The 23,302-nt window shown below is 46.6% G+C and overlaps 1 protein-coding gene across 16 annotated transcripts in view; it reads left to right on the top strand.

Annotated features, from left to right (window-relative positions):
- The window catches only part of ATP9B (ATPase phospholipid transporting 9B (putative)), a 217,961-nt gene that overhangs the window by 162,678 nt on the left and 31,981 nt on the right, over positions 1 to 23,302 (top strand). For all 16 annotated transcript variants that reach the window (XR_003794415.1, XR_003794414.1, XR_003794417.1 and 13 more), the window contains 2 exons: positions 8,042 to 8,154; positions 11,421 to 11,666. Coding sequence is in view for 9 of the 16 variants with exons in the window: in XM_029228447.1 (XP_029084280.1) it covers positions 8,042 to 8,154; positions 11,421 to 11,666 (359 nt within the window). In the remaining 7 variants the exon portion in view is untranslated. The remainder of the gene's footprint in view (positions 1 to 8,041; positions 8,155 to 11,420; positions 11,667 to 23,302) is intronic.

The following is a 23,302-nucleotide window of genomic DNA, read 5'->3' as shown; positions in this document are numbered from 1 at the left end:
GAACAATGCTGCCGAGGATTCATAAGGTTTAAAACTTGACTCAGGTGCAGCCTATTAAAGCAATACATTAATTCCTTTGTTAGTTTTTATCCTCGTGTAGAACAAAGCCCTTCCTGAAACACCCACTGAAACAACAGGTTTTCGGACGCATTTTAATTATAGCATCCATTACCCAACACACCACGTTGTTTAGACTGGAATCACGTGTGAGTTTCATAGGACGGCATCATCGTGTTGGGGAAGCGCTGTTTCCATGGTTTCCAAGGGCACCAGAGCACGTGTGTGCCAATCAGTGCGCACACACGCAGTGGAGCGTGTGCTGAGGTCCTTCGACCGGAGGACCACTGCGGCCTCTCCTGCCTGGTGGCCACGACTGGGGCCTCACGTACGACGGGCGCGCGGTCTCACTGATGCAGCTGTTTGCTGATGCAGGTGCCGGGGTGGGAGGGAGTCTGACGTTTGGGGTGTTGGGCCAGTCGAGGTAGCACACACATACAGATGCCAGCCGTGCAGGGCTCGTGGTCTTTTGAGAAAGCCTCACATACAGCAAATAGAATATGTGACTCCGCATCAAAGAATGTCGAATAATTTTTAAACGGATGCGCACTCTGCGTCTGGTAGACTAGTCACCACTTTTTAGAACTTTTGTTTCCATTCCCGCACCATAAGGTCTAAGCAACCGTGTTTCAATACAGCCATTGACCGTGTGTGCTTGTCACTTTGCTTGACCAGAATCTTTGCAGAAAGACCTGCCCGGTGCAGGTGGGCCACTGTCCCGCAGCCGCTCCTCTGTGGCCTGCAGAATATTGGTCTGAGGCCAGATCACAGCCCAGGAAGGTTTGACCAGAAAGCTTTACGTCTGCTTCTCCGACGCCTCCTCTGCATGGCTGTGAGTCACATCTGTCGCCACCCGGAGAATGGTGCCCGCAGGACTTTTTCTTTGGAAACTAATTTTCTTTTTGCCTGCTTAGCTCATTGTAGTCCAAAAAACTGCTTTGTTAAAGAGCTACAGCTTTTTCTTTTTTCCCCAGGATTCACAAACAAACCTTTTGTCACATTTTCTGTCCACAGAGCTGCTACGATGATCAGGTCACTGTGAGGCCGCTGCCCACCTCGCTCAGTCCCCGCCCTCTTCCACGTTTCAGATTTGGGACATCTTAACTTTTGTTGTATTAAGATGACAAAAGTTGTAGAAACTATCAACTGGCTGGAATCATGAAAATATTTAAGATAAGACTTGAAAAATCATTCTGCATTGCTGACTCTTTAGTAACCAGTAGAATCTTGTACTTACCTGCTGTCAGGAGGGCACAGAAAGCCCAAGACTAGCACTGACCTTCCCGCTCAGCACTTTGCAGAGCCAGCTGCAGAGTAAAAACACCACTGAAATTTTAAAAATATTTTAATGATTCATCTTAATATGTTAAGTAATTACATGTGTCACATGAAGGACTGTCTGCATAAATATTACAGTTTCTTCAACCCAACAGGATGTGAGTACATTTACTCAAGTGGCAAAATAACTAATATTTTATTATTTATTTGATGAGGAGTGCTAGTCATTTGTTCAAATGTATCAGTTCTAAGTCATTGAAAACATGATTTATTAGCAACTTAGATACTTTGGAAGATGCCACAGTCATCACTACACAGTGTTGGATTCAAGTGACAGAAGTGAGGCTGTGTCGCCCTTAGTGTTTGGTGTAGCTTCTGAGTTTCCAGTGTCTGGTCTCCGCACACCCCCGCCCAGCCCACGTCGGCCAACTTCCCCATCCTCGCCTTCCCCGCCTCCCAGCCCTGGTAACCCCTAATTTCCTTTCTACCTCAATAGATCTGCCTGCTCTGGACATTTCACAGAAATGGAACCATACAATACGTGGCCTTTTCTGACCAGCTTCTTTCACTCAGCATAACATTTTCAAGGTTCATCCGTGTTGTAGCCTGTGTCAGTAATTGCTTCCTTTTCATTCCAGAGTAACATTCTGTTGCACAGATACACCACATTTTATTTATCCATTTATCAGTTCATGGACATTAGAGAGTTGTTTCTGTTTTCTTGTCTATGATGAGTGACACTGCTGTGAACATTCAAGGTCACAGCCAAGGCAGTTAGGCAAGAAAAAGAAAAAGACATCCATATTGTGCAGGAGAGTAGAACTATCTATTTGTGTGTGACACGGTCTTCGTGTAGACAATCCTAAGGAATCCCCTAAAAATCTATTAGAACAAGGTCAACATACAGAACAGAATTTTATTTCTATACGCTAGCAATAAACTATCCAAAAAGAGAATTAAAAAAAATTCCATTGACAATAGCACCAAAAGATAAAATCAGTACTTCATAGTATTAAAATGGAAACAGTGTTTCCCAACTTGATCTGCAGGTGCTACACAATCCCTATTAAAATCCCAGCTGCCTTCTTTGCAGAAATTGACAAGGTGATCTTAAAATTCTTACAGAAATATAAGGGACCCAGTGTAGCTGAAACAGTCTTGGAAAAGGAACAAAGTTGGAGGACTCACCAGTTCCTCATTTCAAAATGTACTACAGAGCTACAGTGATCCAGACGCCATGGTGCTGCTGGGAGGGTAGGCATCAGGGCCGAGGGGACAGAAGTGAGAGTCTGGGAGAAAATCTAACACTTACAGTCAGTTGTTTTCAGCAGAGTGCCAAGATACTTAATGGGGAAAGAGTAGTCCTTTTAACAAACGGTGCTGGGAAAACTGCATATCCACACACCATGTACAAAAGTTAGCTCCACATGGATCAGAGACATAAATGTAAGCACTAAAATGTCATCTTTTTAACTTGCTCAGTTTTCAGAAGCTATTCTGAATTTGTTTTCTATTTCATTCTCCCCAACTCCATTAAGCAACTGAATAAAGGACTGTCAGGTATCTACCCAAACAGAAAGCTTTTAAACATAACCCAGAAGGAGAAAGCAATAGTTCACACCTGGGCTTCAGTTACCTTTTAAATTATTTTAAACTATATGTGTAAGTGCAACAACATATTCAGCGTGTTAGCTTCTGCTCGCGTGTGTCCGTGGTGGCTCTCCGCCTGCCCTGTTTCCAGGGGATCTTCGTCCGTACGTGGAATTACTCTCGCGATTTCTCCGACTGGTAGTAAGTAACAAGCCAGGTGAAGCAGCACAGTCGAAGCTGGAGCCTTAGCACTTGCAGTACAGCTAATCAAGGTGTTAAAGCAGCAGCCACTCTACCGCCCCAGATTCCCCGCCTAGAAGTCGTCTGTGAATGGGGCGACTGGAACCACATGCCTTTGGCTGTGGAAAATACCTGTCAGTCACGTGGATGCAGCATTCGGGAGTGTCAGATTTTTGTCTTCAGTGACCTCTGGGGATCTGATTCAGGTGCATGCCACTTTAAACCCAGGGCGGATTTACGGGCCTGGGGACTGACCACCTGCGGGGGGTGGCGGGGAGGTGTCGTGCCCCTGATAGAGAACGCCCCCCTCTCCGTCCACCCCACGTGCGTAGTGGGCTCCAGAGCCATCTCTGCAGCCTCTGTCCAGCGCCGTCACAGCAAATCTCGGGCCTAGAGGGAATGCGTGAATCAGCCCCAGGGCCAACAAGCCACTAAGTGCAGACTGTGGGGAACTGAGGCCCTCGGGGAGTTTCTGAGGACAGAGCTGGGGGTCAGGCTTGGGAGACCTTGCCAGGTCCATATTCAAACCGCAGTATAAAAGCCCGACACACAGGAGACGAGACAGCTGGGAATCAGGACCGGTCTGCCGTCTGATGTTGAGAGGTTAGGGTCATTTCTGGTGTGATGGCATTGGGGTTGTGTTTATTTTAAGAGCTCTTCTTTCATTCGTAACACGGACGTGCTCGTGGATGAGGTGGCATGTTTCTGATTGGCTCCAGCTGTGACGGGGCAGTGGCTGGGGCCCTCGGGGACCCTTGCGGAAGGGATGACGGTGCCGGGCCTGTCGTGACGCTGCTCTGTCCACTTGTGTGTGTGCGGTGCTCCCGTCAACAAGTGCAGAAGGTGGGAAGGAAGATAACATTCCTGACCTCCAGTCCCTGGCATTCCATGTTCCTCAAATTTGTAGTTGAAATTTCCTGCACGTTTTGCTTTACTCTGGCTGTCGGTGTGCACTTGCACACACACAGAAGAAAGGGGGTGTCCAGGGTGCGTTTCCACGTGTTTCCAGGAAGGAGGGGTGGTCGACAGGGAGGCCTCCAAATCCACGGTTTTCACTGCGAATCAGCCCCCCTACTCAGTAGAGGAGCAGGCACGCCTTGGCTGCTGGAGTAGAACTGGCCCATAATCACGTTTGTAACTGTCAGGTCATTCACTTCGGCGGGAGAACCTTTTGTTTTCAATTCCTCCAGGAGAGCTGTGTGAATATTAACATCAGATTAAAAGCTTCATCTCAGAAACTTTGTGAAGTTTTTCCTGTTCCTCCTTGGCCCCCGTGTGTACCTGTAATCGTTCAGAAGGAAGAGAGAAACAGAAAGAAACAGCTCGCTCTCGGGTCGGCAAGTGGGAAGAAGGTCTCTGGTAAGAGCGCAGACTGCGAAGAAGTGTAACGTGTGTTCGTTCTTTCAGCTAGAATGTGTCTTATGGAAAAGCACATTTACCTTACTTTTTGCCATCATTTCAGTGATATCCCTACTAGCTATTATTTTTTAAACTGGGGAACGATAATTACATAGCAGTCCTCTAGCGTTTCTTGTAGCCAGAGCCCAGGCGTGTCCCCTGGCGGCTTCCGCTGCAGGAAGTATGCAGCTCAGGAGCGGTCCCTGCGCTCGGCCGCCGGATCCTGGCCGCACACACGCAGTCCCACAGCCCGGCCGTTCCTTCCAGCGCTGCTGTGAGAATCAGGGAAGATCACTGTGAAGATAGCCGCTGCCGTTTACTGTGCGCGTGCTGGGTTTCAGGGGTAGATGTCCAAGGTGAGAGTGTGGCATGCTCCAGCTGGAGGGCCCAGCCACTCGACGGGCCAGACGGCGTGTCCCAGGAGGGGGCCTCGCGGGCGTCACACGAGCAGTAGCCTGCATCGCCGAGTCCGCTCACACGATCGCTGACACGCACAGCGTTATTCCTCCCAAACACCTCTCGCTTCCTCAAGTGGGTGTCACGTTGTGAGATAGAAGGTTCGTTCTGTGCACCTCTGTCGTGAATTTTCTTCCAAAAGTTGTAGTTGTGGTGTGATGAGTACGAGATCGTTCACGTTATGTAAGTGTGTTTCGCTTTAACGTTGTGATTATTTTTCTTGACAGTTTTCACTCCCACCCAGACCTCGGCACACGCCAGCCGCCCTGCAGCTCGTCACCAGCACGGGGACCAGTCCCTCTCACGCGGCCAGGTGTCCAGCACGAAACCAGAACCCAGAGGCACGACATGCGTCGTGATCTTGGGGATCGGGCACATCCGTGCTCCGCTTTCCCTCAGCTCCCCCGCCAGCCCCTCGCCTGCGTCCTCACCGTCCTCGTGGGCGGCTGCATGGGTGCCTTCCTGCAGCCCCTCTTCCTGGCCGTCAGGTTCCCCTCACCCTTTGTGTCTCAGGCACTTTATATGCTTATTTATTCTTCGCCATATTCATGCGGAACCGGTGGTAATTTCTCTAGTTTGCAGACAAGCACTGAGGCTTGAGAGTTTAAAGTATCTCTGTGAGGCACCACCAAAACCCAGCATGTAGTGATGCCTTATAAGGGTTTTTTTGCCAAACGAATGATTGAATTCCAAGTTCATTAGAGACGTGGGAATGTGAGAGCTGCTGGTGTGTCTGGAGAATGGTGGCCATGTTCCAAGGCCGGGTGAACTGTGGCCTGTTTATCTAGGGTCTTTCTTACCTGTACGAGGTGGTTTTAAAAGCCTAGAGAAATAACAGTTCATTCTTGGTGGGACCTGTACAGGTGTTTGTTGTAATATTCTTTAACTTTGCTGCACAGATTAAGTTATTAGTAATAAAAAGTCAGGTTAAAAGAAGTGTCATTAACCACAGTCCTGTTTATAAACTGTTTAGCATGTGTGCCTACTTACCATCCCCACCGTAAGTTACTGCCTCACATTCAAGGTATATCAGAGAAAAAAAGTCTAAATGAAATTCTTCAATTACGTCAATTAATCTGATACGTAAAATATTTTTAATTTAAGTAATGTATTTGATCACTTCTCAGAGAACTGTCCATTTGGGCGCATGTAACAGAGGCAAACTTCATACTTATTCTGATAGGAATCAATGTAAAATTTCATTATCTTTTGACCATAGGTAAATAATAGAACTGTTGTTTTCATATCAAATCTTTGAAATAAAGCATTTATAGAACTTCCTTATTTCATTTGGAGGCTGAATTGTTGCTAACTACATTATTTAATATACCCTAGTATTTAAGTTAGTTATTCTTTATTTAATTAGGATGGCATAACCAGAAAAAACCCTTTAAACTGCACTTCTCATGTAATTTTGATTCTGTTAATCAAAGAACCGTAGGAGCCATTTATTAAAGGGGCTACATAGAATTTTGTAAAAGGCAGAATTTATAAAACTGACAGTAGCTGCTCTTTGGAATTTATGAAACCCTGGATAATATGTTATATACATTCTTTTGAGAGTGTTTGCTAAAACAATCTCTAAATAGTAATTGTAAATTATAGATTTTCCCTCTATTTTAAAATAACCTCTGAGTGCTGGGGGGTGTCCTGTCAAATGAGCTATTTTGCTTTGAACACTAGTCCTAAGTAATGGGCACGGAGTCACAGGTAGATATGAAAACAGTTTGTATTATATTTTCAACATTGTGTGGGCCAAAGAAAACAAAAATTAGTTACTGTGGTGCCTCGTAGACACGTAAAAGGTCCGACTTTTACTGTGACCGCGTGGCTCTCTGTTCATATTCACACCCTTAACTACGTCAGTGACCGTGGGTGACCCTTCTCTGTGCTTTGAAACAAGTGCAGAAATCCCGGGGACAGGGTTGGGGGGGACAGCTCGTAGCACGCGGTGCCGGGGTTTACAGGGAGTTCCCCCTGCACCACACCGTGTGGCTCTCCTTCTGTAAAACCAGAGCAGCCAAGGCTGTGTGCGCGTATGTTTTCATATTAAGTGCTAGATGCACAGTGTTTAGGGTCTCCTGTCAGGGTCACAAGGTAAATAACACTGGGAACTTATGTGCCACTTTTTTTTTTTTTTTTTTTTTTTTGGCGGTACGTGGGCCGCTCACGGTTGTGGCCTCTCCCGTTGCGGAGCACAGGCTCCGGACGCGCAGGCTCAGCAGCCATGGCTCACGGACCCAGCCGCTCCGCGGCATGTGGGATCTTCCCGGACCGGGGCACGAACCCGTGTCCCCTGCATCGGCAGGCAGACTCTCAACCACTGCGCCACCAGGGAAGCCCTTATGTGCCACTTTTAATGGAAGTTCACCAAGTTTTTGAAATACACGGCATTACCTCTGCTGCCCCTCTGTTCATTGCTGTTACTTCACTGCATTTGGTTGTGTATCTTTTGAATGGAAGCTGAAACCTAAAACTGACCTGCCCGGGTTGGTGGGCAGTGCCAGGGCAGATGCAGAGGGCCCGCACCGGGGCTCACAGGCTAGACACCAGCTGGAGAGAAAACGCCTCTCCTTCCTCACCTCCTCTCCGTACGACACACGTGGATGCCAAGGCCTAAATGCATTGTTTCTGTTCAACGAAAAATACTTAATTTTTCGAAATAGACTTATTTGAAACGGACCGACGCACTGGTCTCTCAGGCAGCGTTCTAGGGTGTAGTTACAAAGAGAGTGACTCAGAACTGGAAGACAGAGTCCAGACCTTCTCCACAGAACCAGAACGCTTGCCGTTACTAAAAGTTACTGAAAGGGGAACCTGACGTTCCAGGAAGAAAGCTCTGGTCCTCACTAGTGAAATGAAAACATAGTGCAGGTGACGCTGGAGGACACTTTGTGTGGCCGAGCAACGTGTTCACAGGTGCAGAGTGCATCCAGCCCTGGGCGTGGGGCGTGTGGGGTGCGGCCTTGATCTGCCTGATGGGCTACCCGAGTTGACGGTGTCCTTGCTGCTTCTGTCCTAGGAACCCTCACCCGGAACGAGATGGTATTTAAGCGGCTGCATCTGGGCACCGTGTCTTACGGGACGGACACGATGGATGAGATCCAGAACCAGCTCATGAATTCCTACTCACAGGTGAGCCGGTTCAGTCCTGCAGGGGATCTTCTGGCAAAAGTACCCGGTGCTGCTGAGCGACACGGAGCCTGTTACCTGCTTGACCTGCAGCGTGGCACCTTCTCTGATGATGCTAAGCCATTACTTGACTCATCGTTCGTTTATAAATCAAGAAACAGTTTTTGGACTAATTTTAAATTAAAATTTCTATATCGTGTAACCGTAGGCTTAACGACCTTAAATCGTTTATTCTTATTAAATTTTCTTAGTGGATTGTTTGTATAAATCACTCAGTAAACATAGTATTTTTAAGAGTATTGAGTGGAATCCTGCATCAGATATGTTTCTTAACAATCCCTCTGTTTTTCCTCATAATTAATAAGGCTTTCTCATATTTTTTAAAGGTACATATTTTTAACCTTTTCAGTAAACAAAAGTAGGAACCGTAATTTTTCTGCCCTTCAACTTCCACGATTATCAGCGCGCAGCTGATCCTGTTTCATCATAGCCATTGTCCTTCAGATTGTTATTTTGAGGTGAAACTTGAATATAATATCACATTAGTTCATCTGTAAATATGTAGTCTGTATCTCTCGTAGATAAGGACAGGGTTTTTTTGTTGTTTTTTTTGTTTGTTTTTTTAAGACAAAACCTCAATCTTGTCTTTTTCACCGGAGCTTCTACAGGAAGAGGAATTGTTTCTTTCACGTGAGGGCGCAGCCTGGTGGTTACAGCATCCGTTCTCTGCCAGGGCGTCTGGGCTGGGATCCTCCCAACCTTTCAGGCTCCCGACGTTAGGTGTGTCAGGTCCGCTGGGTGCTTAGGTCAGGCGAAGACCATGGAGCGGTGAGGACATAAGCCACCTTCCAGTTTATTTTCGGCTGTGTGGTTTCCACGGCCCTTTGCCAAGTAGGGCTTGTGTTTCAGTCACTGGGTTTCTTCTTACCCATTGTATAACTTGCAGTCACTGATTCGGTGTCATCAAACCCAGCCATCCCAGGGCATCGATTCAGGACCACTTCCTGAGGCCTTTTCTCTCCTGAGGAGCTGAGCGAGGTGTGTGGGGTTGGCACGCACAGAGCACTCACGGGCTGTGATGTCTCCCTGCTGCCACCAGGCTCCCTGGGCTGCACCAGCGCCCTCACCTGCCGAGGCCGGCAGGTCCTTGTTTGCAGGCCTTTGTTTCCCACTTGATTTCACGAAGACTGGATTTCACGAAGACTGGACTGAATTACCCTTGCCCTCTGCAGTTCTTCCTTGTATGTTGTCAGCCTTATATTCAGTTTTGTGAAAACCGTCTCTTTCTTCTGTAATGTGCACCAGTCTGGCATGTACTTTACTTTTGAGATGCTGTCAAATGAAAACAATCTTATATGAGTATGTATTTATTATATGTGTGGCCATACGTGCCCAGAAGCACACATACGTGCATGAACACTTAAAACCAAGCATTTTATTAATTTGGATGTCATTCGTTTTAGTACAGAGTATTTTGTAACCTAGAATATTTATTAATAGAATACTTTAAAGGGGAAGGAATACAACTTCCCTTCTTGTAATCTATGTCTAGATTAAATAGTACCAGGTAACATCTGTTTTAAAAAATATGAATTTATATTACCCATGAATATGATTTTAATAATTCCAAATAAGTTATTTTACTAGAAAAAACATTAAAAGCAGAAAAGATGAGTCATATAAATACAGCGAATATAACTCCATCTAAGAATTTAAAAATCTTTTTACCAAAAGCTGTGTGTTGGTTAGCTAGGCAGACAGTCCTTTCACGCGAAACTGATTTTATTCCTTACGGTTCATGTTTAAGATGATAATTGTCTGCTAGTTCCACAGTAACGTAACACAGATCTTGTGTAACCCGATCATGTTTACCCACTGGAAGCATTTGGTGATGAGGACATGGTCGTGAGTGGAATTTGTGTGGAGTGAAACGATACAGCCGTCAGTAAACACGGCACATTCAGCAGGAAGAGGCAGCCGCATTGCTCGGCTGCGCTAGCGGCGGGGCAGGCAGGACGCAGGTGTGGGTCGGAGGCGCGGGCTGGAAGGGGCACCAGCTGAGCAGAGGAGCTGCCCCTCATTAGCCGGCACTGTGATTTGATGGGCTCTGCACAGCCGCCCAGAAGCAGGGGCCTAGCTTTCTAAGGGTTGTCGGGAGCTCCCCTGAGGTCTGAAGTGTCTGATGGGCCTTGGGGTTGGGGTCCTCCCAGGCCCTCCCCCACCAGGTGAACGCCAGCGGAGACGTCTGTCCAGGGCTGTCAGGCACGTCCGGAGGAGTGGGTGGTGGCTTCAAGGGAACAGTTTTGAAATATGATGGGAGGGTCGCTTTTCCTCCCACTGCGGTGATTATTGTATCTGATGATTATAATCTACAAACCAGACACTCTAACTTCAGAGACTGTTGCAAAGCTGGATGAGTTCATAGTATTAAGGGAAGGTTCATAATCGTGTTCTCCTGCTTTTAGCTTTATACTTCTTTTTTTAATAAACGTTTGTTTTTTTGGATTTTATTTATTTTTGGCTGCGTTGGGTCTTCGTTGCTGTGCGCGGGCTTTCTCTAGTTGCAGCGAGCGGGGGCTGCTCTTCGTTGCGGTGCGCAGGCTTCTCATTGTGGTGGCTTCTCTTATTGCAGAGCACGGGTTCTAGGCGCACAGGTTCAGTAGTTGTGGCTTGCGGGCTCAGTAGTTGTGGCATGCGGGCTTAGTAGTTGTGGCACGCGGGCTTCAGTAGTTGTGGCTCGCAGGCTCTAGAGTGTAGGCTCAGTGGTTGTGGCGCATGGGCTTAGTTGCTCCGTGGCATGTGGGATCTTCCCAGACCAGGGCTCGAACCCGTGCCCCTGCATTGGCAAGCAGGTTCTTAACCACTGTACCACCAGGGAAGCCCAGCTGTATACTATTTTATGCCCAGCAGTTTTTAAAGAGAAACTTTGTGAGTATCCTATTCCTTTCTGTTTTTAACTTTGCTTTTAGAAAGGACTTAGCAAATTCATGCCATGGTTACAATGAATCTACTCAAAGGAGATGGTGAGATTTTGAGTATTATAGCAAATATTTTGGTTACTCGACGACTGGGAAATGTCAAAGCACTTTGTATTGTAGTACAAGGATAAAAGGGTAACTTGTCACCCCAGTGGGGCGCATGGCAGAGGTAATCGTCTCGAGCTGGTCTACTTACTCCTGGCTAAGGCTAAGCAGCCCATCAAAGTCATGCATGTTACTCATCCCAGCATCGGCTCTGCTGTCTCTAATTCTTCGGCGTGTGTTTGACAGACGCAGTCTCAGGCCAGTGGAAACAACGCCAGTTCAACACTCCCAAGAAAAGCCCAGTCCTCAGCGCCCAAGGTCAGGAAAAGCGTGAGCAGCCGGGTCCACGAGGCCGTGAAGGCTGTCGCCCTGTGTCACAACGTGACCCCCGTGTACGAGGCCCGCGGCGCGGCCGGGGAGACCGAGTTCGCCGAGGCCGACCAGGATTTCAGCGACGACAACCGCACCTACCAGGCCTCCAGCCCCGATGAGGTCAGTTGGGCCGAGTGGCCCATTCCCGACGGGTCCTCGCGGTGCAGACTGCGCCTCTCCGAGGGCTCATCGGGCTCCGGGCCTGAGGAGTTTCTTGTGGGGTGAGGAGGGGGCTTGACAGTGGTTTTCAGTGCAGGCTTTCGCCACAGGCCAGAAATCTGGCCAGCTCCCTCCTGGTGGGACCCCTGCCCTGACCCAGGCCTTGCGTGGTTGTGCCCACACGTCCCAGAACAGCCTCGATCAGTTCCAGGAAAGCCGTGAGCAGACTCAGGGAGCTTACTGACTCCGTAAGGTCTGTAGGGTGCACCCTCCCGTGTCCTCTTCTCTCCAAGTGAATCTTCAGATTTGCACGTTAAATTTCCAGTTATTTTTGCCAGAATTTAGATACGATGTATGTGTTTCAAAACAGAATTAGGATGTAAATAATTTCAAAAATCTACAGAAGACAGAAATGGTAAAATCTTAAATGTGATAAATGAGTCATTTCTGACTTTACATCAGTCATTCTTTGATTTTTAGGTTGATAAAAATTATTATTAAATTAATTTGTCCACTTCCTGTACAATCTTAGTGTACTTTATGTATAGTTTTCTCATCTACCCTTTGCACTCAGGGTTCTGATAATTCTGTAAAGTCATCAGACTTCTTCAAATATCTTGTAAAACTGGATCATATAAGTAAGTAACCTCTCAAAAAAGTGCCTTCAATCAAGGGTTTTAAGAACTCTGACCTAATGTCTTCAAGAGAGGACCCTGCCGATCCCATTAACAAGTTTATTTCCAAAGAGAAGAGTCCTTCCTCCCTGACAGCACTCCTGCAACCCCTGGCTCTGCGTCCAGGAGGGGCCCCTCTGCTGCCCACGGGCAGGCTCCTCTGTGCTGTGCAGCCTTCCTGCTCGGCAACAGCCGGCGGTGTCCCTCCTCTGGTTTCCACGACAGTACTCTCGTTCCCAAAGGTGCCCGCACGGCCTCGTCTGCAGACCCTGGGGGCTACAGGTGGACCACCGGCACGGGTTCTTAACCCTGTCTACACATCCCGTGGACTACTAGCTTTGTTTTGTTTTGTTTTTTTCATACTTGCCGTTCTCTATACACATCCTCAGTTCTAGAAGTGCTGATTTTCCAGCAGGCCTGGTGGGACTGACGTTTCTCCATTCTGAAAATCCAGTAAGTTGCACCCACAACTGAGAACCACTGAGTCTTGTAACTCTTTCCTTTTGACGTGTTTTCAGGATATGAGGTGAGGCCCAGTGCTGTCAGCAGCGCCCCTGACAGTCTCAGGGTGCAAAGCGCAGGGGGCCCCAGCTACGGCATTCTCACTTCCTAATGATAAACCCTGAGTGCACCAGCAGGCTCAGGGCATTTACCAGCTCCTAACACAGCTTTATTGTTTGAGAGCAAATTTATTTTTGAAGCTTTAGTTACATAGGTATTTCCTTTTCTTTTTTAATTGAAGTAGAGCTGATGGACAATGTCATGTAAGTTACAGGTGTACAGGACAGTTAGTGATTCACAATTTTTAAAGGTTATACTCCTTTTATAGTTATTGTAAGAGATTGGCTGGGTTTCTTCCCTGGTGGCACAGTGGTTAAGAATCCGCCTGCCAATGCAGGGGACACGGGTTCGAGCCCTGCTCTGGGAAGATCCCACATGCCTCAGAGCCTCTAAGCCCGTGCGCCACAACTACTGAGCCTGTGCTCTAGAGCCCGTGAGCCACAACTACTGAGCCCACGCACCACAACTACTGAAGCCTGCATGCCTACAGCCCATGCTCTGCAACAAGAGAAGCCACCACAATGAGAAGCCCGTGCACCGCAACGAAGAGTAGCCCCCGCTCGCCGCAACTAGAGAAAGCCCGTGTGCAGCAAGGAAGACCCAGTGCAGCCAAAAATAAATAAATAAATAAAAGATTATTTTTAAAAAAAGATTGGCTGTATTCCCCATGTTGTACAATATATCCTTGTAGCTTATTTTATACATGATATTTTGTACCTCTTACTCCCCTCCCCCATCTTGTCCCATCCCCTATCCCTCCCCACACTGGTAACCACTAGTTTGTTCTCTATATCTGTGAGTCTGTTTTTTGTTATATTTCCTAGTTTGTTGTATTCTTTAGATTTCTCACATATAAGTGGTATCATACAGTATTTGTCTTTCTCAGTCTGACTTATTTCACTTAGCATAACACCCTCCAAGTCCATCCACGTTGCTGCAAATGGCAAAATTTTATTCTTTTTTTATGGCTGCATAGTATCGCACTGTATATATATACCACATCTTCTTTATCCATTCTTTATCCTGCTGATGGACACTTAGGTTGCTTCCATATCTTGGCAATTGTAAATAATGCTGCTACAAACATTGGGGTGTATGTATCTTTTTGAATTGGTGTCTTCGTTTTTTTCAGATACATAGCCAGGAGTGAAATTGCTGGGTCATATGGTAGTTCTATTCTTAGTTTTCTGGGGAACCTCCATACTGTTTTCCACAGTGGCTGCACCAATTTACACTCCCGCCAACAGTGCACAAGAGTTCCGCTTTCTCCACATCCTTGCCAGCGTTTGTTATTTCTTGTCTTTTTGATGATGGCCATTCCGGCCGGTGTGAGGTGTCGTCTGACTGTGGTTTTGATGTGCGTTTCTCTAATAATTAGCGATGTTGAGCAGCTTTTCACGTGCCTGTTGGCCATCTGTATGTCTTCTTTGGAGAAATGTCTGTTCAGGTCTTCTACCCATTTTTTAATCAGGTTGTTTGTCTTTTGATGTGGAGTTGTATGAGCTGATTAAATGTTCTGGATGTTAACTCCTTATCGGTCGTATCACTTGCAAATATTTTCTCCCATTCAGTAGCTTGTTTCCTTTTGCTGATGGTTTCCTTTGCTGTGCAAAAGCTTTTAAGCTTAATTAGGTCCCATTTGTTTATTTTTCCTCTCAATTCCTTTGTTTTAGGAGACATCTAAAAAAATATTGCTACGATTTATGTCAAAGAGAGTTCTGCCTATGCTTTCTTCTAGGAGTTTTATGGTTTTTGGTCTTACATTTAGGTCTTTAATCAGTTTGAGTTTCTTTTTTGTATGTGGTATTAGAGAATGTTCTAATTTCATTCTTTTGCATGTAGCTGTCCAGTTTTCCCAGCACCACCTTTGTTTTGTCAATTTAGAAATTATAACATGTTGTTAGTCATGTCAGAGCTTATATGGTGAAAAAACAGCCAAAAGGATGAGAGTTTGGTTTTTTTTCAACATGGAAAGCTGAGAACATTCCCACTTGGTCCTTCATCTCCACTGAAACTCAGCGTTTCCTCTTTTCTCTGGGGTTGTCACCACTGCTGTGACCTCGGGGTCACACATCCAGTCTTGGTGCCCAGAGTTAGGAGGCAAGGGCACCTGCCTTGAGGACATCTCTCCAGGCCCAGCCCCCTGGCGCCACACCACAGGACAGACCTCCCTCCCCCAGTTCACTCTCGAGGGGCTCCTGCACGCAGCTGTACCACTGTCCCTGGCACTCTCTTGCTGGCAGCCGTCTGCTCCAGAACCCGTGGTGCCTGCCCCGTACCTAACACCTTCCTGCTCTACGAAGTGGGCCTGGACCTCATGGCGATTTCCAGATATGAGGCACTCAAGTCTGACCGCTCGCGTGGTGCCCACGGGTCTGACCTCTGCCCCCGGCCTGTGTCCAGTTCTGCCCGGTGCCAACACTCGTCTTGGTCTCGAGCAGCTAGTGGGCTGGGTGCACCCCTGTGACGGGGGTGACGGGGACGTTCTGTTTTCCAAGCACTGTTTATTATTTGAAGCGGTTATAGTAAACTTAACTGCTTTTATAATGATTCAGAATTTTGGTATTCAACCAGAAAGAATGAAAAAGCTGAAGGAAAAGCAGCAGCTCTGCACCTGATCTCAAGTGACTGTGGCCTTCGCCAGCTTTGCCCTCCGAATGCCCTCTGACGTTTCGTCCATGCTGTGTGACGTGTCCCAGCCACGCGGTGCTTCTGTCACGTGCAGAGTCTGTGCTTTCATTCCGTCTTCCGGGACCTGGGCTCTGCGCATCGTGGCAGACAGAACCCCAGGCCTGGGAGGTGGTGGGACGGCACTGCTGATCCAATTGGAGGGGGGCCGGAAGGTGTGGTGGTGACCTGAGGTAAACCTCATCGACACGGGGCCTCGGTACCGCATCCCCGTCACTGCATCCCCAGCTGGTCCGGGAGGAGCTGTCCCTGTGATTTAGCCGGGCGGTGTCTCGGAGTTAGATGCTTTTCCTTTTTGTGAGTCACCATGCCTCTCTTCCCAGGAAGTGTTAGGAGAGCCCGTGGAAACTGGGGCTGCCTGCGGTGTGGTCAGTTGCTGAGTCACTCCACAGGGTAGTTTAGTCACTGTACAGAGGGGAAAGCAGGGGGTGTGGAAGCACCCCGCTGTCTTCAGGGCGCATATTCCAGGCGCCACGTCCCAGGTCAGTTACGCGGTGGGCGGGAGCTCAAGGTCCCCTTCATCATCACCACTGCTCTGTTTTATAGATTATGTTAGCCAGTAGGTGTGTGAGAATCTCTTTGCAGCCACAGCTCAGTATGACTTTTGGAATCGTGTGTGTACCGGATGTTTTTACTGGGTGACGGGGAACCTAGGAGGACGTGCACAGCTCAGGGTCCCAGCAGATGTGGCGGCCTCGGCTGGTGGGGTGGGTGGTTAGGATGCACAGGAGCTGCACCTGTCATCCTGCCGTGCCCTGTCGGCCTTGAGACAGGTACCGGCTCCCGGTGACGCTCTTCGAGAGGACATGCACCACCTCTTTTTCTTACAAAGGAAGGGTTAAGCACATTGTTTTTCATAGTCTAGCATTCTAGAGATTCTCTCAAGTTCCACGTGATTACATACTGAAAACGTGTGCTTTTCCAGTCCTGAGCATGGGAAACTTAGACCACAGATGTTTCCCAAGGAAAATTTTATTGGAAGTTTCAAAAATCCTGTATTACGTATTTACCTTATTACCTCCCAAAAGTAAATAAAAATGTTGTTGAAAATACCTGGGATTTTTTATCTTTAGGTTTTTATGTTATAACACTTTTGAAATCTTAAAGTAGGAATTCACAGTAGAGAGGGGTTTCACCGATTCCAAGATTTCCAGAACTAAATAGAAACTGCTAATCTTATATTTAAATTTTTTCCTTCAAAATTTCTTCCTACTTTGGAAATTGCACCATGATTAAAAGTGGCAAAGCATTAAATAACCTTTAAGAAATGCCTAACACGTATTTTACATCTAAAAATGAAAAGACTCAACTTCATCATAATTTTTAAAGCACTCTGTTGATGCCGTGTTTGCAGGTCCCCAGAGCCCGAGGAAAATCATCTAAACGGTTCATTACTTCGCTTATTGAACTTCGCTGCAGTTAGGTTGACGGATGACGGCAGTGTTTCCCAATCACCAAAGTACTGTTTTAAAAGCATTTTTTATTGAATAAAGTGCCTAGAATATTGCACCCTGGAGCTTTTTTCCGGGAAGTGGCTCGGCTGATGTTCTCTCTTTGCCCTCAGCCTTGACCTGTCACAACGTGTACGGTTAATAAGCAGCCTTTTCAGTTTAGGAGACTTAACTGGCTTTGTACACTCTGCACCAACACTATTCTCTTATTTTCCCTGTTTGCTTATGGCTCTTGTGTCATCTCATCTTAGTTTTCAGAAAGAATGTGACTTCTTGAGTAGAACGTGCTGGTTTTTGAGTCTCTGATCTTGCAGCAGTTCTTCATTTTCACTTTCCTGAAAACAGAGAGGCTCTCCTACCTTACCTGTGCGTGTGCACAAATGCATTTTATTATACAGATACTGGAATTCTGGGGAATTGAAGCTGGTAAAGGCTTTCTGAGGCGTGGTCACTGGGCACTTTGCAGTGACGTGTGTGTTTGGAGCCGTCACGTGCAGTGGGTGCTGGAGCGTCAGAGCGGGAGGGGTGATTTTGGATTCAGAACCTGCAGCCTACTTAGGCCCCAGTCGCTGTTTCTTTTGATAAGTGATCAATGTTTCATTTTCTCCAAGAGCGTAGAAAGTTTCACTTGCCTGTCACTTTGCAGCCTCAGCATAGCAGACTCCAGCTTAGCAAACTTTAAATGTTCCTGGAAATTCCTGGACAAAGTTAAAATCCAGCCCTCGTGAGCTGTGTGTCCAGTGCAGCTTCAGGAAGCTGAGACGGAGCGAGCGTCACCAACAGGCGCCACCGAGTCAGCTCAGGGGGCAGCGCCTCGGGCGAGCTAGGCCAGTGCGACGCAACCCCAAGACCCCTGCCCACTTTGGTTCAAAAAGATTGATTGCTCGTGATTTTCAGTGACTCTTAAGCCTGTAAACTTGCTGTCTGTTGGTAACATCCTTTCTCCTCTGTGGCCATGTCCCTCACATATATAATTTCTGTATTAAGCATTATTTCAGGGTGTGGGTATCATCTGCTCGCGTGGACATTTGTGTGCAAGAATCAGCTAAAGTTTATGACAAACCATGAGCGGATGACTTAAAAACAGAAACGCGTCCCACGCTTAACAGCACTGCTTTTGACTTACTCTAATGTATGCAGTGTGCTGTGGATTTAAATTCACTTTATCGTGTCTGCTTATTGAAGCAGGACTCAATCAGTATATTCAATCAGTATATATCCAACTTTTACGTTTTCCTTTATCTTTTCTTTCTCTTACTTTCCTTTGGTCTTGCCTTTTTCTTCTAAACGTTTTAGTTGGGTGCCAACCTCATTTGTTTCGTTTCTTTTTACCAGTGCACAGGCCCGGTTTGATTTGCAAGGCACTGCCTAACACATAAGCCGGTGGAGGTGGAGTTTCCATCTGCTGACGGCTCCCGGGAGGTGGTGTCTTAGCGGGAGACTCTCGGTGTTCGCATGGAGGCTGCTTCTGACCACTGGCTTCCCCTGACCATGGCCCCTCTTGGGATGTTATCCCCGTATTGGGTCAGATTGCTGCTACATGGGGTCCTTCTAACAGAACAAGAAAGCTGCTGGGGGCAGGTGGAATTTTTAGGTCTTTGACTCAGAATTCATCTCAGGAGCAGTTAACACACTGCTGCTTGCTTTCCCCATTGGTGTGGCCCTCCCAGTGGAAGGGGCAGAGGAGGTGCCACCTCTTCCTGTTTCCTTTGGATGCTTTCAGTGGTGGTACAGGCCATGTAAGGATGACTATTTCTCTAACTTAGCTTTAAGATATTTCTAACAATGTGATTATTGACAATAATACAAAGGTCAAAATAATTAAAATGTGAGTGTAAAAATTACGTATCTAAGTGGGAGCCTAAGCTAAATCTCATCCAGAGGCCACGTTAGCAACTTGGGTCATTGTTGTCACAGGCAGTTGGTTTATGCTTTCACACTTCTCCATGCTAAGTAACTCGTGCAGGGCAAGATTTTATTATTAATTTTCTCTACAATTCCATTATTCAGAAATTTCTGTTCTATCATTCTTTTTTTAATCAAAGTTTCCTTTTTTCTCCCTTTTTACATTTATTTTTTTATTCAGTTTTTGCTGCGTTGGGTCTCTGCCGCTGCGCGTGAGCCCTCTCCAGTTGTGGCGAGCGGGGGCTACTCTTCGTTGCGGTGCACGGGCTCTAGGCACACAGGCCTCAGCAGCTGTGGCTTGTGGGCTCTAGAGCACAGGCTCCATAGTTGTGGTGCCCGGCCTTAGTTGCTCCGCGGCATGTGGGATCTTCCCGGATGAGGGCTCAAACCTGTGTCCCCTGCATTGGCAGGCGGATTCTTAAGCACTGCGCCACCATGGAAGCCCTGTGCTATCATTCTTGAAAAGCTTCGGAGAAGCTTCCTTTACCATATTAGCAATTACACCCGCATAGCTGCCAGCTTTACTCCAGGGACACATTTATTATTATTATTTTTTTTTGCGGTACGCAGGCCTCTCACTGTTGTGGCCTCTCCCGTTGTGGAGCACAGGCTCTGGACGCGCAGGCTCAGCGGCCATGGCTCACAGGCCCAGCCGCTCCACAGCAAGTGGGATCTTCCCGGACCGGGGCACGAATCCATGTCCCCTGCATCGGCAGGCGGACTCTCAACCACTGCACCACCACGGAAGCCCCCAGGGACACATTTTTTACTGTGTACTTTATAAATCATAATTCGATCACTGACATGTCTTCATTTTCAATTGTGGTACTACCATCACTGTTATAATTTAATAGAATTATGAACATAACGTGAACCTGATCGCCTGGAAAAGCTGCCAATCAATACTCATGGCAGGCCGTGTGGTTCGCGTGCTGTCCCGCTCCTGAGGGTCACGGACGGGGGCTCACGTCGCAGACAGGGACCTGCTCCCCACAGACATGCTGCCGCCACACCACAGTGAGTCCTGCTTCAATAAGCAGACACGATAAAGTGAATTTAAATCCACAGCACACTGCATACATTAGAGTAAGTCAAAAGCAGTGCTGTTAAGCGTGGGACGCGCTTCTGTTTTTAAGTCATCCGCTCATGGTTTGTCATAAACTTTAGCTGATTCTTGCACACAAATGTCCACACGAGCAGATGATACCCACACTGATCGAATGAGCAGTAAATCCAAACGCTGATCCTTTGTTGGCAAAAATAGTAAATAATACAAAACAGTGAATGCAGACTAAGAACACACACATAAAATTACACATATGAAGAGTGTATAATAGATGAGCTTCAATTTTTATGAGAGTATATTAAAACACAGCCCAAATGCTATTATTTTTGAAAACCTCACTAAATAACCATGTTCAGGAAAAATATATATTAGCAAAATGGCATCTAAAGAACTACATAAAACCTCGGTAGACCAGAAAAGAGGAAGAAACAAAACTGTCTCTTGTTTTAATAGATGATATGATTGTCTCCATATAAAATCCCAAAGACTCTACCAAAAATTTAACTCTACTAAGATTTAATAAGTGCGTTTAGCAAAGTTGCACATTGTGATAGCCGTATACAAAAATTACTCATGCTTGTGTATGCTAGCAATGAGCAATTAGAAATTGACATTTAAAAATGTACCATTTATAAAGCACCAAAAAAGAAAGCAAAAAAAAAACCCCATGAAATGCTTAAGGATATATCTAACAAAATATGTGTAGGATTTGTATGCTGGGAAGTGTAAGACAATGAAGAAAACTCAAGGACAGTCTATACATGAGAACCATATTGTGCACGTGGATTGGAAGACTTTCTGTTACCAAGATGTCAGTTGATTTTTTTATACAGATGCCAAGGAAATCCAATGCAGAAAGGATGATTATTTAAATAAATTGGACCCAGAACATTTTTTTAACACCTTTATTGGAGTATAGTTGCTTTACAATGGTGTGTTAGTTTCCGCTTTATAACAAAGTGAATCAGTTATACATATACATATGTTCCCATATCCCCTCCCTCTTGCGTCTCCCTCCCTCCCACCCTCCCTATCCCACCCCTCCAGGTGGTCACAAAGCACCGAGCCGATCTCCCTGTGCTATGCGGCTGCTTCCCACTAGCTATCTATTTTACGTTTGGTAGTGTATATATGTCAATGCCACTCTCTGACTTTGTCACAGCTTACCCTTCCCCCTCCCCGTATCCTCAAGTCCATTCCCTAGTAGGTCTGCGTCTTTATTCCCATCTTGCCCCCATTTTTTTTTCTTTTTAGATTCCGTATATATGTGTTAACATATGGTACTTGTCTTTCTCTTTCTGACTTACTTCACTCTGTATGACAGACTCTAGGTCCATCCACCTCACTACAAATAACTCAATTTTGTTTCTTTTTATGGCTGAGTAATATTCCATTGTATATATGTGCCACATCTTTTTCCATTCGTCTGTCCATGGACACTTAGGTTGCTTCCATGTCCTGGCTATTGTAAATAGAGCTGCAATGAGCATTGTGACTCTTTTTGAATTACGGTTTTCTCAGGGTATATGCCCAGTAGTGGGATTGCTGGGTCGTACGGTAGTTCTATTTGTAGTTTTTTAAGGAACCTCCATACTGTTCTCCACAGTGGCTGTATCAATTTACATTCCCACCAACAGTGCAAGAGGGTTTCCTTTTCTCCACACCCTCTCCAGCATTTACTGTTTGTAGATTTTTTGATGATGCCCATTCTGACTGGTGTGAGGTGATACCTCATTGTAGTTTTGATTTGTATTTCTCTAATGATTGGTGATGTTGAGCATCCTTTCATGTGTTTGTTGGCCGTCTGTATATCTTCTTTGGAGAAATGTCTGTTTAGGTCTTCGGCCCATTTTTGGGTTGGATTGTTTGTTTTTTTGATGTTGAGCTTCATGAGCTGCTTGTAAATTTTGGCGATGAGTCCTTTGTCAGTTGCTTCATTTGCAAATATTTTCTCTCATTCTGACGGTTGTCTTTTCGTCTTGTTTATGGTTTCCTTTGCTGTGCAAAAGCTTTTAAGTTTCATTAGGTCCCATTTGTTTATTTTTGTTTTTATTTCCATTTCTCTAGGGGACCCAGAACATTTGAACAGCCATATGCAGAAAGAGCCTAAACTAATCTCTCTCACTCTTATAAAAATTAACTCAAATTGGTCATAGACCTAAATGAAAAACCCAAAGTATAAAATTTCTAGAAGAAAACCTTTGTAGGCTTGAGTTAGTTAGGCAACGATTTTGTAGGTCACAAACAGTACAAATTGTAAAAAGAATTGATAAACTAGACTTAAAGGTAAAAATCCTACGTTCTTCGAAAGACATTGTTAAGAAAATGAAGGCAAGCCACAGATTTGTAGGATATGTTTGCAAAATACATATCTGATAATTGACTGGTAACCAACGTAGATAAAGAACTCCCAAAACTCAATCATGAGAAAACGACCACTGTGTTTAAACAGAAGCAAAAGATTTGAACAACTACATCACCCAAAACAGATGTGGATGTTGACCGTGTAAAGCCATAGAATAGCGAGCCTTGGTGCTTCGTTCGGGTGACTGGCATTTTGCACGTTAAGAAATGGTTAGAGGTGAACTAGTAATCCCAGGGCGAGAATCAGGTTTCTTAGGCTCGAAGCCCAGATCACACTGGACTAGCGCTTCATCCCCATCTCTTCCCGGGACCTAGGAGACTGCCTCACACAAGCCAGCGCCCAAAAACTGCTCTGGCTGTGTTTTCACGCCTGTCTTCAGTGTCCCGTTGAACTTGGCACTGTTAAATCACCTTAAATCAGTGATTGTTAGTTCTCGCTGATTGAAGGAATGTCTTGTGCTGGTTCCTCAGGGTAGAGCAGTGAGCACAGCAGGCATCGGGGGTCTCGGGGCTGCTGGAGGCCCGGGTGGGGGACATGGCAGCGTGGCGGGAGGGGGAGCCACAGCGGAGAGAGCGGGGGGTTTGGGGGAAGGTGACGGGGAGCCGGCGGGCAGCCCCGGCGAGGCTGGAGGACGGCTGGTGGCGTGTGGCCGCAGAGGCCCAGGCGGCTGGCGGGGGTGACCCGAGGCCGTTCGCAGGCTCGCCACGCTGTTGTCCAGCTCCGTCACTGGACGTTCAGCTCCGTCACGGGGGACACCGAGCGGACTGTGCCCAGCGGGTCTGAACGGGGCTCCAGGGGAGGCCTTGGCCGGCGCAGCCTCCACTCCCCACTGTGCTCCGACCGCCTGGCGAGTCTCCACCCTCGGCAGCCGTGCTGTTCATTTTGCT

This window comes from Monodon monoceros, unplaced genomic scaffold (assembly GCF_005190385.1).
Source record: "Monodon monoceros isolate NGI ecotype Baffin Bay Population unplaced genomic scaffold, NGI_Narwhal_1 Super_Scaffold_1, whole genome shotgun sequence".
Classification (NCBI taxonomy): Eukaryota; Metazoa; Chordata; class Mammalia; order Artiodactyla; family Monodontidae; genus Monodon; species Monodon monoceros.
This window is presented reverse-complemented; position numbering and strand designations above follow the sequence as displayed.